At 39.1% G+C, this 15,108-nt stretch overlaps 1 protein-coding gene across 3 annotated transcripts in view; it reads right to left on the bottom strand.

Annotated features, from left to right (window-relative positions):
• PRKD3 (protein kinase D3) overlaps positions 1-10,184 on the bottom strand; it is an 82,522-nt gene extending 72,338 nt beyond the window's left edge. Inside the window, exons 1-2 of one of the 3 annotated variants that reach the window (XM_023618417.2) lie at positions 9,980-10,184; positions 1,998-2,940 (exon numbers count right to left, since the gene is read on the bottom strand). In XM_023618417.2, coding sequence (XP_023474185.1) covers positions 1,998-2,285 — 288 coding nt within the window. In that variant the 5' untranslated portion in view covers positions 2,286-2,940; positions 9,980-10,184. 3 annotated transcript variants of the gene reach the window in all.
• Positions 10,185-15,108: the final 4,924 nt, after the last annotated feature.

Here is a 15,108-nt window from a genome sequence, read left to right as displayed (position 1 = left end):
CACTAGAAATCATCCCAACTCAATCATTTGACAGATCTGGAAACTGTGATCCAGGGAAGTGAAATCACTTGCCCCAAGTTATACAGTAAATAAATAATAGAGCTGACATAGTCCCAAGCTCAACACTCTTCTTCACTACACATTCCAGGGGCCGGCCCGGTGGTGCAGGGGTTAAGCTCGCATGTTCCGCTTTAGTGCCTGGGGTTTGCTGGTTCGGATCCCAGGTGCGGACATGGCACTGCTTGGCAAGCCATGCTGTGGTAGGCATCCCACATAGAAAGGAGAGGAAGATGGGCACAGATGTTAGCTGAGGGCCAGTCTTCCTCAGCAAAAAGAGGAGGCTTGGCAGCAGATGTTAGCTCAGGGCTAATCTTCCTCAAAAAAACAACAAACAAAAAGCATTCTAGAACACATCAAAAGGAATGTGTAATGTGCTTATGTCATATATATGCTATATATTTTTGCCAAATACATCCCCATATCACTATAATATTGCATCAAATTCAGTTCACTATGATATTCATTTTATGCTGACTATATCCATAATCAATAGTTCTATTTTATATTTCTGTAGAGTTTACCCTGGACTATCTTCTTTTGAGCTATCCTGTTTATTTCCTTGGCATCAGTCTAATTTTTCATGGATTATGATTTTTAATCTGGTTGCCAAGAATTTAACCCATCTAACCCACTTCTCACATCTACATTAATGATGAAGTAACATTAATTCTAAAATAATCCTGTAGAAAATCAGTATGCCTCTGTATAAAAAGAACTAAATGAAATTTCTAAAGATTGAAAACAATAATACAGATTCCACCAAAACACTGGTTATGAGTTTCCACAGGCGCAAATAAAAAGGAAACATTAAAGTTACAAATTGTATTTAAGTTAAACTCTTACCTTTAACTTAGAAAATATAACCTACTTGCAAAAATATTTGTGAAAAACCTCTATAACATTTAAGGAAAGGGAAATTAAAAGCAAAGATACTTAAAGAGAGTAGCTGGATCTACAGATCTACAAAAGGAAATTTAATTTAGGCTACATTTAAATAGAAAAGTCACTGTTAAAACACAGGAAGCATAGGTCATTTTCACAAACCACATAACATTTTTTTGACTGTTAATGACTTCTACATCAGAAGATAATGACAACCATATAAAGTATAAGGAATTGAAATTAAAAAAATAAGGAGCCTGAATCTAAATACATTAATTTCACTGATATGATTTTTAAAACACAAAGTATACTGTTTGAAACAAATTTGAAACATAAAATTAACCAATTCACACTACCCATATATATAGTTTTACAATAAAATAAAATAGAGAACATACTAGCTCATCCATCAAATCAAGATTATTAAACACATTTAGCTAAGGTTCCTTAAAAAACGGTATGGTACAGAGCAAGGGTTGGGTAGACAGGAAACAAAATAAAACCATCCTTAATTTTCAAATCTTCATATATTGTGTCATATATTCAAAACTCATTTACCTATTTTTTAAGAGACAGAGTGTGCTCCTCTCACATTAAATGGCAGTTTAGGTGAAATCAGGATATAAAGGGAAGGAAGAGAGTACAAAAAGCAGGGCAGAACACAAAGTACCTAGGAAGAACAAGGTGTGGACCTGGGACTCAGCCACTGCTTGTGTCCCATTCTTTTGGTAATCCACCTTGAGGCTCTGTGCCCTCTAACTCCTGTTTTCTCTGCAAACAAATGAGATTTCTTAAGTCACCTTAACTTTATACTGATCTTCCTGCTCTTAATAAGACAAATCGAATAAGTAGTATTTTAAGTTGGGATATAGGCTCCAGTTGTTAGACTCTGAAATTTCAGACTTTAGGCTTATAGTCTAGTAGGTCTCTTCCAAAAATGCTCAGAATTAGGATATAAACAATTGATCCCTATGTGTTAACTCACTGCTGCATGTACAATTTATAGCAACAATATTAATCAGAAAAACTATTGACATAAACAGCATGCACAGTACCTTCTGGTAGACAATGGAACACACAAGATCCTTGACAGTAGATAAAGATAGTTCCTGGGCTTCAATGGTAACACTCTCCCGTGTAAGACCAATTTGCAGCAGAAATGAAATTGTATGCACTGAGCCTCTGGAGTTGGTGAGTGACGGTGCACTGAAGCTTCCATTAGAAAGTCGGGCAGAGAGTCCTGTCTTAGGACTTGAACACGGAGAAGGAGTTGGAAGCACAGCAGGAAGAGTTACAGGTAATACAGACTTCTGGGCTGATGGAGGGGAACTGTTTGCAGACATCTGCCTTTCTTTAAGCTTTGAAAATAGTCGTCAATTCTATTTCAATGGTTATGAAGAGGCTTTTCTAAAATGACAGCAGTAAAAAAATGACTGTACTTTTGGATTTAGTTGAAAGCTTCTTTATTTCCTCTTTTAAGCCACTCATGCCGACGATGTGAAGTTCCACAACTGTGAGCTGAATACACAAAAGGTCCTACTTCCCTTATCATCAGTCCCACCAAAAAAAGAGTCTTGTCTTTTAGGTCCACAACTAGGGATTTGGAAAGAATTTAACGTCACTGATTAGCCTCATCGGAAAGGAGATGACATTGCTTATTTACTAAACAACTTCATCTATTTTCTTCTAAGTCTATTCTTGTCTCTTTTAATTTCAGAAAATACATACTGAATAGAAGTTTTCTGTCAAGATGAAATCCTCCTGGTAAATGTTTAGGATTAATCTATTCAGTATTTATCCTTTGGTTCACTGATTTGACGGGACACTTTCTCAAACATCTACACTTTAAATCACGTTCTCAAATGTCCTCATTTTCATTTTGGGGGGGGGATAAATTTTTCCATGATGAAGTACAAAGCTTTGAAAATAGAACAGGCATATTTCATTTGATGAATGGGTCCATCGAGAAAAGTTGATGCTTTTTGAAATGTAGTCAGCCTGGAAGAAATTTTTTAAAAACTTTTACTATTTTATACTCATTTGACATTATTTTAAAAATGCAAGAATCCCTACAACTTTTTTAAATGAAAATTTTTGCTTCTATGTCTACAATTCACCAGTAAATCCTAATGGGCAGCCATTTCTTTTGGTCTAGTTGTTACACCCATTTTTTTTACTATAGGTATAATTTCAGGGGGAGCTTCCTGCTCAAAAAAAACCCCCAGCACTCCTTTCTAATACCTGAAAATTGAAGATCAAACACTTTTATTCCACAAATACACAACTGAGTTATGGCAAAAATAGAAGGGACAAAAAAGGAAAATAAAACTGACAGAGTGAAAGAAATAAAATATGTACCACTCAGCCATATAAAAGATGTAAAATACTGTCCTAAGACAGACAAGTTAAAAGTATTCTTTTTTATATTAAAAGTCTAACTCTGCCAAAATATGATTTCTGACTTACTCTGTTGACAGATTTCTTTCAAAAAGCTAAGGAAGCAGGAGGGATATGCTATACCCAGTTATGTGGCTAACAAAGAAGTGTAAAAGACATACTTATGAACATAGGAGATAATGATTTCATCATAAAGAATTTCTAAAAGTAAAAAAGAGAACAGTGGGCACAGTTGCATATGTATCACAGTTTAACGAAAGGACAGTTCAAAAAAGTTAAAAAAAAAAAAAAGGTATGACCCCCCCCACAACTAAGAGAAATGGCTCACAGGAGATGGCTCCTTCTAAATTCCATCTATATACTCATCAACAATTCCAAAGATGAGAAAGAGTGAAGCATCCAGAGTGGCTGCAGAATGACTCTCTGGAGAGTAATGTGGCTGAGTAAATTAGGATGAACATAACAAAACAACAAAAACTTACAGATATAGTATCAGGAATGAGAAAGCTGAGGAAAAATTAAGGCTTAGAAAAAATTATTTAAAGATAAAAGCTTTTATAACTACATTCAAATAAATGATTATTATCCCACCTTATATTGTATAGCACTCAGAAATGTTTCACACACTTTATCTCATGATGCCTCTTTGGAAATTCATATTAACATTTGTGCAAATGAGAAAACTGAAGCACAAGCAGATAAAGCAACTTGTCCAGCACCAGATGGCTATTAAGAGGTAGAGAGGGAATTAGGACTCAAGTTTCATACTTTCTTACCAAGAGTTGTCTCCACAATAACAGACTATTTCTCAGAGAGAACAAGGAACTGAGAGAATCACTGCTTAGAGAGGATGTTGTTAAGGTTGAGAGAGCACACAGAGAAGGCAGAATTGCTCAACTTGTGTTTTGCTTATCTTCTCTTAGTTTTTAAACTAAAGCTGTAGAAGAGCATTGAGAACTGAAACTCGAGCCTGATGAATAAGAGAGACTAAAACAACTTTATGAGTGCAAGTCTTGGGGTCCAGATGCAACCCATTCCATACTGCTCAACAATTAGCAAGTGTAATCACAAAGCTGACTCCTACGCAGTTGGATAAAGAGCTCAGAAAGAGAGAAATAATCATGGCCTAGAGATGGGTCAGAGTTGCTTCAAGTCTTGTGAGCTGAACTGAAGCAGTTTTCAGGAACTATAGACATACAAACCTATTAATCCTTAGGCAAATCTGAGAACAGATTATGAAAGCAAATGGCTTTTGAACCTAGAAAAGAATACAATAATCACGAGATGTCAGCATGAATTCAAACAGAACGAATAATGCCAAATTAACTGTATTTACATCTTGGAAAGGAATGATTGTTAGACTTCTTAGATGGAAGAAATACTACTAATAGCAGCTCACAGTTATTGAGCTCTAACTATCTGCCAGACACTGTTCTAAGCACTTTATATGTATTATCTCATTTATTCCTCATAAGAGCACACTTTATGGCTGAGAAAACAGAGGCTTAGAGATTAAAGTACTCACCCAAGCTCACACAATCAGCAAAGCCAGACAAAAATAGTGGATTCTGGCCAAAACAGTATTCAAGGTGGCTTTCTATGCTATTTGTGTACACTGGCTGCTTGAGTGTGAGGTGGATGTTAGTGACGCTGGGTAGGTTTGCTGCTTTCTGTCGACTCAGATGAGAGAAGTCTTTAGGGGAGTGCTTCAGAACTCTGTTCTTGGCTCTATATTGTTTTTGATTATTTTTAATATAATAAAGACATGCAAGACGTTTATAAAATCCTCAGATTTTACAATCTGGGAGAAATAAGCTAAAATTAAAGTGAGATCTAACAAGGATGAGTGTACAGCTTTGCATTTAGGTTCAAAAAGTTAAACGTGCAACACAGAAATGGAGAAACGCTGACTTCGAAGCTGTTCATAAGAGGAGTTATCGACCCGGCAGTTTAATAAAAGCTGTTAATATAATGGGTGACTAAAAGAATTAATGCAAACCAAAACCCCTAGGACACATTATTATTGTATTCATTTCTACAGTCCACATTTTTAAGAGCTATACTGATGTAAAAAAATAACAAGAGCATGCATCCAGATAAAAGTGAAAACGATGTCATGTGCCAAATATAGGCTTAACAAAACCAAATACAATAACGGTCCCCAAATATTTGAAAAGGTGTTAAGAGAATAATTGGTTTCATTCAGTATCACTGTAGAGATAAGAGCACTACTTCCTTACACCACAGGCTATCGTGCAGACTGATCTACAGCAGGTAAAGTACCTACCACCGTACCTGTCTTACAGCAACTGCTCATAAGTTTTAGCAATTTTCACAGTAATTAGATGAAGGAATTAACATTGAAGCTCCTGTGTTGGGGTAAATACTGCAGTTTAGATATTATTCTTCATTAAATCCTTGCAACAACTCTAGATTTAACTCTATTTCACAAAAAAGGAACCAGAGTTTCAGAGAAGTTGCTGCTTGCCTAGACTACATGGCTAAGTGATTTGGGATTCAAACAAAAGTTTCCCTGATTCCAAAGCCCACGTTCTTTCCACTGTTTCATTCCACCTCCAACAAGCTAACAATGGAATAGGTTTTCTCACGAGGTAATGAGCTCCTTAACATCTGACTTGAGTAGTTTCAAAAGCTGAACAATGGTCACTAAAAAAGTAGTAAAATATCTATGAAAATATTGTTTGCAGGTTAAATAATTCAAAATACAACATTCTATTGTGTTCAACAATTTATTTTTGACGGCTGTCTTCAGACTAAATTTCCATTTTATTAGATCGGTTAATATTAGCCAAATAACAGTAACTAATAATACAATTGACTAATTTATCAGAACCACTGGTAACTATTAATAAACTATAAACAATTTTTTTTAAAGTTTCAGCATGAATACAAACAGAAAAAACTAAGTGAGTGATCATATTAGCTTCTGCCCACTCATCCCATCTGTTTTCCCTCTTCTTGTTTTGTTTTACGGAACCCTGATTTGTTTTGTAACATGCAACAAGATGTAGGGTGCAAAATATTAAGACTAAATATCAAAAAAATCTAATAACTAATTTATTTTGTCTTTATGCTTCAATTAGAAAACTGAGACAGTAGTACAACTTACTAATTTCTAAACTGTGTATCAATTAGATGTTTGTTTCTAACAGCTATGAGTTGGCAAGCATTTCTAATATGTTTATTTGGAACATCTCAAACATTCTTTGGGGGAGTTATCTGTCACATATCCCATTCAAATGAGCTTATATAATATCACCATTGTTGAATGGAATCAAAAGATAGGACATTAAAGAAATCTTGAACCTAACTTGCCCAATTAATACAGACAAGGTAAAATAAAGGGCCTGGAGGTCAGGGTACTTAACTGAGATACTTCAGGGTAACATCACTAGTAATTCTACCTTTCTCTCCCTGTCCCTCAGCTGTCTCTTACACATACATTATTTCATATCTTAGCAAAGCCTCTAATTAGAAGCAGCTCTAATAGCAGCATTTTCATTCAACAAATATTTACTGAGTGCTTATTATTTGCCAGACTATTATGACAGACACTGGGGTTATACAGCAGCCACCAAAACAGACATGGCTACTGCTCTCTCTGGAGCCTCTGGTGTGATGTGGGTACCACACATTAAACAAATATCCACATAAATAACAAGGTAATTACAAATGATGAAAAGTGATATGAAAGAGTACACTAAGAGGATCTAATTTCAACTGGGGTCTCAGGTAAGGAGCCTTTAAGGAAGCAGTATGTAAGCTAAGACCTAAAGAATAAATTAGAGTCAGGGAAGCAGAGAGAGAAGGGTAGAGGATCCCAGGAAGACAAAACAAATTCAGTTATTAAATACTTCAAAAGGAGGCTCATTATTTAGTGTAGCCAGTGTCTTTTCTGTACTCAGTAAAGGCTACAGTAAAGAAGTAAAATGCTTTTCCTATTCAGAATAGCACAACATCTACCATGACTCCCTATCAGGAATGGGTTTTCCTGGCTCAATTTAGTTTTGTGTGCTAACAACGCTGATAAAGGGTCTTTTTTTCTCCTGTTGACATGTACACGTATTCCCTTCCTTTAGCATGTAAAAAAGCTTGTGGCCTTTTTCAATGCAATACAGACCAGTGTCCTGAAGTCAATATCCGCGTTTTGTCTTGATGCAGACTTGACTTTGCTTAATAATACTCATGTTGCTTTTATACTGTATATTGCATAAAAGATTCAAATAATTTTGTCATTAGTTTTTAAAAATCAGTTTGTAGCAATCCCTACATCTGTTTATATATTTTCAAAAATATAACTATTACCTTGGATTAATATAATACTTTCCTCTTAAGAGCTCAGCATTTAACTAAATTGTTGCTGCTAGAATTCTGCTCCTCTAGACCAGGGTTATTTGAATCTTAGACTTTCCAGTGTCAGAGAGAATACAGGGGGAGCATAGCATGTCTACTCTCTGCTCAGGCACTGAAAAGTTTATCCGGTAATAAGATTACAGACTGCCAGTCTGGCAATGCTGTATGAATCTATGTTGGGCTGGGTGTATCTTCATCACCTCTCTTTGCACCAGTGGTATCTGAGAAATCAGACTGGCCAACAGGCAGTGAGCAATTTCTCACATACTGCCACTATAAACTAACCACACACAAGGAGGAAAACTTTTTTCTACACTGAAATAAAAATTAAAACATCTCCTAAGTACATCATCTCAAGTTTCTTCACTAACAAGACAACTGCTCCAAAGAGGCAGACATACAAGTTCAATATGAATTACGGAATCAGAGAAACTCAAAGTACTATCAGTACAGAAGATTGTGACTCATAAGTGTGATTATTATTAAATCAAATTAAAACTTGTTCTAGCAAATATTTTCCACATGTATCAAGTTCTGTAAAAGCAATTTCTTTTAAAAACGAGCAATTAACTCCAATATGGTAATATTTTCATCAACGTCAGAATGTCTTTTTAAAAATGAGAAATGTCCCCAAGAAAAATACATTTAAATAACCATTCATTTTTCTCCTCTATGAAGTTTTTTCAGTTCTTATATAATGTCTAAAAACTTGATTAAGCTCTTTTTTTCGCCTGTGGTAGTGTTTAAATGACAAACAATCCACTGAGAGAAATTTCTATTTTAAAGAGGTCATCTGATGAAACTAAAAGCTTATGAAATTTGTATATTTAAAACACTCATTGCTATCTGGAATGCTTAAAAAATTAGTTTCAAGATATGAACCAGTGAATGGTCTTGAATCTGAGTCATCCTAAAAAGTTAAATGTTATATACTAATTTATACACCCTAGGATGGAAAGTGGCTTGTCAAATACCCCGAGCTCATGTGATCAAGCCTACCAGACCTGTATTACCCACTAAAGCAAAACCTAACATGAAGGCTTCGGTAACACGTTTTAAACACTTTTATCAAAACTTGTAACTTCTTTTTGGCTGAACTTCCAGGCTTGCTCTCAATCCAGATCCTAGCAGGGGAGGAGGAAAGGGTTCCTTGAAAAAGTAAAACTGGCCTAGATCTCGGTCGGGGACCTTGATGGGATGTCTTCAGCAGCAAATCCGTAAGTATTCCCAGCCCTCACTGCGTAAGCTGGATCTAGTCGCTAAAAATGTGAGAAAGAACTACATCACTAAGTACAAAGTAGAAGCAGTGTAACAGTAACACGGTAACATTTTCTAGGGTACAAATTAACGCATTTTAGAAGTTCTTGTTTCATCTGCAGCTACAACTCATTTAAGGCTGTGTCGTACCAAATAGTAGTTCAGGGTGTAACTTATCCTTCCTAATCAAAGATGCCACCGATAGTCTTATTTCCTGTGGGGATGGGTGTGGTTGAAGAGACAGTTACTTCCAAGCCATCAATCAGTGTATGGAAAAGGGTGCAGGTCTCACACACGCCTGTCGCTTGATTTACATCCGTACCTGCAGAGTGCAAGGCCCATGCTTCTGATCGCGATGACTTCAAATAAAATATCCAACAGGCAACCGAGTAGTATGTGGTTATTTGTATTGCTCAAAGAAACAGTCGCACTCCTCAGTGTTTCATCTTAAGAGCGAGCTCCCGGGGGTGGGGGTGAGAACAACTCCGAGCGAGGCTGCAACTTGCAAAACTAAACCCAGTCAGGAAATTGGGGCGGGGGCTTACGTTCTCTAAGCGCCATTTACCCAGCCCTTGAAGATGGGGACAACGTAAAGGGATGAAGAGAAAAGAAAAAGGCTCATCCGAAATTCGGCAGTGAGCACCGCGGCTCTGGCGTCGGGAGCTCTTTCGGGGGACCCGGGGCCCGGGCGCGGGGGTCGCCCGCGGAGCGCCATCCCAACTTGGCCTCGGCGCCCACGCCGGAACTTGGCCCCACCTGGCGGCCGCGCCGGCGCCCCCGCTCGCCACGGCGCCCACCGCCCGCTCCGCCCGCCGCGCGCTCCGCCAACTTCCCGCCCAGCCCCTGAGGCCACCGCCCAGCCCGGCGCGGGTCCGAGTCCCGCCGCCGCCGCGTGCGGGTGGGGGAGGGGCGCCGCCGCCTCATCCGACGGCCGGGAGAACAAAGCGGCGGCCGCGACGGCGCTAACTTTTTCGGTGTCGGTTCCGCGCTCCCTGAGGCGACTACTTACAGAGGCGGGCTCGGCCGGTCGTGAGAAACTCCGCGCCCGCCAGCGTCTGGATCGCGGACGAGGCGCCAGCGAGGCTTCACGCGCCTCGCAGAATCCCGCCCGCCGCTGGCGCCCCTTCCTCTCTCCTCCTCCCCGTCCCGTCCTGAGGCCTGAGGGCGGGGGGCCGGGGCGTGCGGGGCGGGGGCGCGCGAGGGGCGGGGGCGCGGCCGGCGCGGGGGCTGCCGGGAGCTGTAGTCTCCGCGCGGGCCCGAGCCGGTGGTAGCGGCGCGGGGATGTCACTCGCTGTCTTCACACCGCGCGGGGGCAACAGGAGCTCCGGGTGCCTTCGGGCTCGCTCTGCCGCCTCCGAGGCCCCGGCGTCTCCGTGAGGGCGGGGGAGGGGGGCGCGACTGTGTGTTTATTCCAGTTACACTCTGTACTTGATCCCCGTTATTGCTATTGAACTGCCTTGTTCTCTTTTGTCGTCCGCTCTGATGGAGGCGATGGTGGCAAGAGGTGGTAGTTGCACGCGGAACTTGTAAGGAGTCTACAGCAGAGAGCAGTTTCCTCTCTGAGATATCTTCTCCTTGCTCCCCGTATTTCCCTCCCTCGTGCCTGCCCTCCAGGTGGCCGCCTGGCACAGCAGCCCCGGGCATTCCGAAGCTAGGTAGACACATCCACAGCCCTTTACCTAAAGCAGAGGAAACTGAAGTGGTTACTTTCAATGTGTTTCCTACTTGTCTGTCTTTAAACTCCAGTGTGTCCCCATCAGCAAAGTGAAATGCAGCCAAGAATCACCGAGCTCATGCTTCCACACGCACGGAAACAAGGGTGACAATGCCGAGTGAGGGGGTGGAAGTCGGGATGAGGATCTGGAGGGAAAATACACTATGTATTAAATTATAGATGTTTTATGTGAAAGAAAAGCCTGAGCAGCTGGCAGCCAATGTCCCAGAAACGACCTAGTTCCTCTTATGTCAAAATTTCATTCCGAATGAACTTACGTAAAATATATGTAAACAAGGGGATGGGCTACAGTCAACAATCTATCCAGCCCCATACACAGGTCGAGGGCAGTTTTTGAGTGAATAGAAAGAAAAGAAAGTTAAGTGGGTCCCTACTTTTTATACCAAGTCATCAATCTTAATGGATGTCCTTGAATTTAAAGTTAAGAAGGGGGAATTGTAAAATAATTTATATTAAAGAGGGGGCAAGTAAAATTGTGTATAACCCTGATCTACTCCGAAGCTATTTTTTTAAAAAGACATTTCTGAAACATTCTTGGGAATTGGAAGCTACTAAATGTCTCACATGCAGTAGTATCTAATTCAATCTAATTTTATTTTATGGTCTTACTCTGCCATTCCTTTACTTTAAAATTGAAAGTAAATTCACTCAAGTTTGCGTTCTTTATAGAGAACACTCTTACCTAACTTTGCCTTTTTCTTCCTTCCACTTCCCAACAGACATTTTAGTCCAGCCCCAAATATCCTCTCTCAGCGTGATTCCCAGGACCTCATTGGAGCAGTTTACAGCCAGTCCCATCTCACTAGTGACTTCCATTTTCTCTTGTGGTCCTTAAAGAGACAGAAGTTACTCTTCCTAGAAGTAACTTTTCTAAACGAATCAAGCTGCTATTATATAGAGGTTTAAGGATTTGTGTGAGCATGAGAATATGTATGTATATTCATTTCATTTCCACTGTTCTGCTTCTTTTTAAAAATAAAAACGTCTCCTCTACTTTACATGAATAGTTCAACAGTACATTTCAGCGGAAGACTATCTTTGTACCTGTAATTAGTTGCTTGACATGAACTACTATTTCCTTAAGACGTTCCATTCTCATTCCAAGAGCATTACAGGGATAAAGATTAAATCTAATAAGTAAATGTATTACCATGTGAGATTTTTATCCTTGAGTGAAAACGTAATCAGAATGACCAAGATGGAAAAGATTGTTCTTTTTGATGGTGTTTTATAAAAACTAGGAGTTTAGAATCTTCCTTTTCTGTGGCTGTAGTTGCACATCTTCTTGTCCCACATTTACTGCCCCCCTCCTTGTACTTAATGACACACAACATAACCATTCAGGTGTGTTACCTAATACAAGAAAAGAGAGTCAACACTGTAGTGACTTAAGATAGCAGAGTTACTTAATTCAGAATCCTAGATGCAGTAAACCATGATTTGCTAAGGCCCCATTAGAGGAAATAATCATTATTTTAAAACTTCAGCTGGGTTTAATTTATAGACTGTGATTACTGGAAAATTATTTTGTTTTTGTGCCTTTCTCCACGACCTTGAAACACAAGTGAAAAATTCAGAAAGCATTTGAGTGTCAACATAGAGTTAGTAAAATAGTTATGGGAAAAAGTGCTTTACGATGTATTATTTTTAGTCAGCAGACATGAACTTGATATATTCTTCAAAATGTCCTTCCTCAGTTTCCACTGCCACTACCCTAGTCCAGACCCTCCATATCTCACATCTGGATTACTGCCAGAAACTTTAGTTGGTCTCGGTCTAGACGAGCTCAAACTGTTACATCCTTGGAATGTCTTCTCTGATTTGCAGGCTGTCAGCAATTGTTCTCTGCTCTGATAGCATTTGATAGATAGAATTCTCATGTCACTTATCACATTTTATTGTGGATTGAGTGCATATCAATTGCCCTTGGGCTCCTATCTGCCTACTGAACATCCCTCTACTGAACTTGTAGAAGACCGTGGTCTTCAGCTTGAATATAGAGGCCATTGATAATGTCTGTCATTTACTGAACAACAGCTCTGAGCTAAGCACATTCACCTATTTTTATACAGCTTTCTCTGTTTATTCCACATAAGAGTTTCCTTTTCTTATTTGCATTTATATTTAGCTTTATATAATTTACCATTTGATTATATACTATGCTACAATTATATACGCAGATATAAATATAAACATATTTGCAGATATATTTATATATAAAATATATATGCAGCTATATTTGTAACAGTGTATAATCAAAAAGAGGTGTGGTAAGGATGGTTCGACTGATAGGAGGATTAGAAAAATCTGGTAACTAAAGGAAGTGGTTACTGCATATGCTCTACCTAGGATTTCATATGATGTCCTTAAAAGTTAGTATTCAGGTAATTGGCAATAAAAAACCAATTACCCACATCTATGGACAGCTAATCTTCCACAAAGGAGCTGAGAACATATCATGGAGTAAAGAAAGTCTCTTCAACAAATGGTGTTGGGAAAACTAGACAGCCACATGTAAAAGAAGGAAAATAGACCATACTTTTACGTCATTCACAAAAATAAACTCAAAATGATCAAAGGCTTAAAGGTAAGACCTGAAACCATAAGACTTCTAGAAGAAAATATAGGCAGTACACTCTTTTTTTTTTATTTGAGGAAGATTAGCCCTGAGCTAACATCTGCTGCCAATACTCCTCTTTTTGCTGAGGAAGACTGGCCCTGAGCTAACATCTGTGCCCATCTTCCTCTACTTTCTATGTGCGATGCCTACCACAGCATGGCTTGCCAAGCAGTGCCATATCCGCACCCAGGATCCGAACTGGTGAACCCCGGGCCGCTGAATTGGAATGAGCGAACTTAACTGCTGTGCCACCAGGCTGGCCCCAAAATGACTAGGTCTACAGTACACTCTTTGACATCAGTCTTAAAAGGATCTTTTCAGACACCATGTCTTCTCGAACAAGGGAAACAATAGAAAGAATAAACAAATGGGACTTCATCAAACTAAAGAGCTCTACAAGGCAAGGGAAAACAGGATTGAAACAAAAACGCAATGCACCAACTGGAAAAAAATATTTGAAAATTGTTTATCCCACAAAGGCTTAATCTCCATCATATATAAAGAACTCCCACAACTCAACAACAAAAAAATCAAATAACCCGATCAAAAGATGGGCAGGGGTTAAGAACAGACATAGAAGATATATGGATGGCCAATAGGCACATGAAAAGATGCTCATCATCACTGATCATCAGGAAAATGCAAATCAAAACTACACTAAGATATCACCTTATACCTATTAGAATGGATAAAATAATCAAAATGAAAAATAACAAATGTTGAAGAAGTCGTGGAGAAAAAGGAACCCTCATACACTGCTGGTGGGAATGCAAACTGGTGCCACCAATATGGGAAACAGTATGGAGATTTCTCAAAAAATTAAAAATAGGAATACCATATGACCCAGCCATCCCACTACTGGGTATCTATCCAAAGAACTTGAAATCAGCAATTCAGAGACCCATGCACCCCTATGTTCATTGTAGCATTTTTCACAATAGCCAAGATGTGGAAGCAACCTAAGTGCCCATCAACTGATGCTTGAATAAAGAAGATATGGTATATATATACAATGGAATACTACTCAGCCATAAAAAGGGATAAAAATCATCCCATTCACAATAACATGGATGAACCTTGAGGGTATTATGTTAAGTGAAATAAGCCAGATAGAGAAAGACGATTTCTGTATGGCTCCACTCATATGTGGAAGATAAACAAACATGTGGGCAAAGACAACAGATTAGTGGTTACCAGGGGAAAGAGGGGGTAAGGGGCACAAACAATGAAGTGGTGCACCTATAATATGACTGACGAATAATAATGTGCAACTGAAATTTGACAAGGTTGTAAACTATCATAACCGCAAATAAAAAAAACACTTCAATTACCTTGCTCACCCCTGATAATTCTTGTTTGTTTTTGTGGTTGCAAAATATGTTTCTTCAGGAAAGAGGAAGTAATACATAAAGGTGTGTCTGGATTTCATTTTAATTGAATATTAGTTAAAAACCTCTCCTTTGAAATACTGTAAACTGGTTGTAATATTGTAATATATTTAAAAAGCCAACTGAGAGAAGAACAAGGGTGCTACAGACCTGGATAGGGAGCCGTTATTAAAATTAGTTATTGCACCAGCACTGAGCAGAGCGGAGGAGTTACGGAAGGGGGCTCCCTCACTCCCAGTCTGGAAAAAGCCCCAGCCCTCAGGAGTCAACTGGAAGGAAGGGGTTGGGATGGAACTTTGAAGATAGAGTCCAACCTAGACTCTGCCATTTTATAGCTGCATGCTACTTCATCTCACTAAGAATCGATTTCCTTACCTGTAAACTGAGGGAGATAA

This window comes from Equus caballus, chromosome 15 (genome assembly GCF_041296265.1).
Source record: "Equus caballus isolate H_3958 breed thoroughbred chromosome 15, TB-T2T, whole genome shotgun sequence".
Taxonomy (NCBI): Eukaryota; Metazoa; Chordata; class Mammalia; order Perissodactyla; family Equidae; genus Equus; species Equus caballus.
Note: the sequence above shows the minus strand (reverse complement) of the source record. Positions and strands in the feature narration are given on the sequence as shown.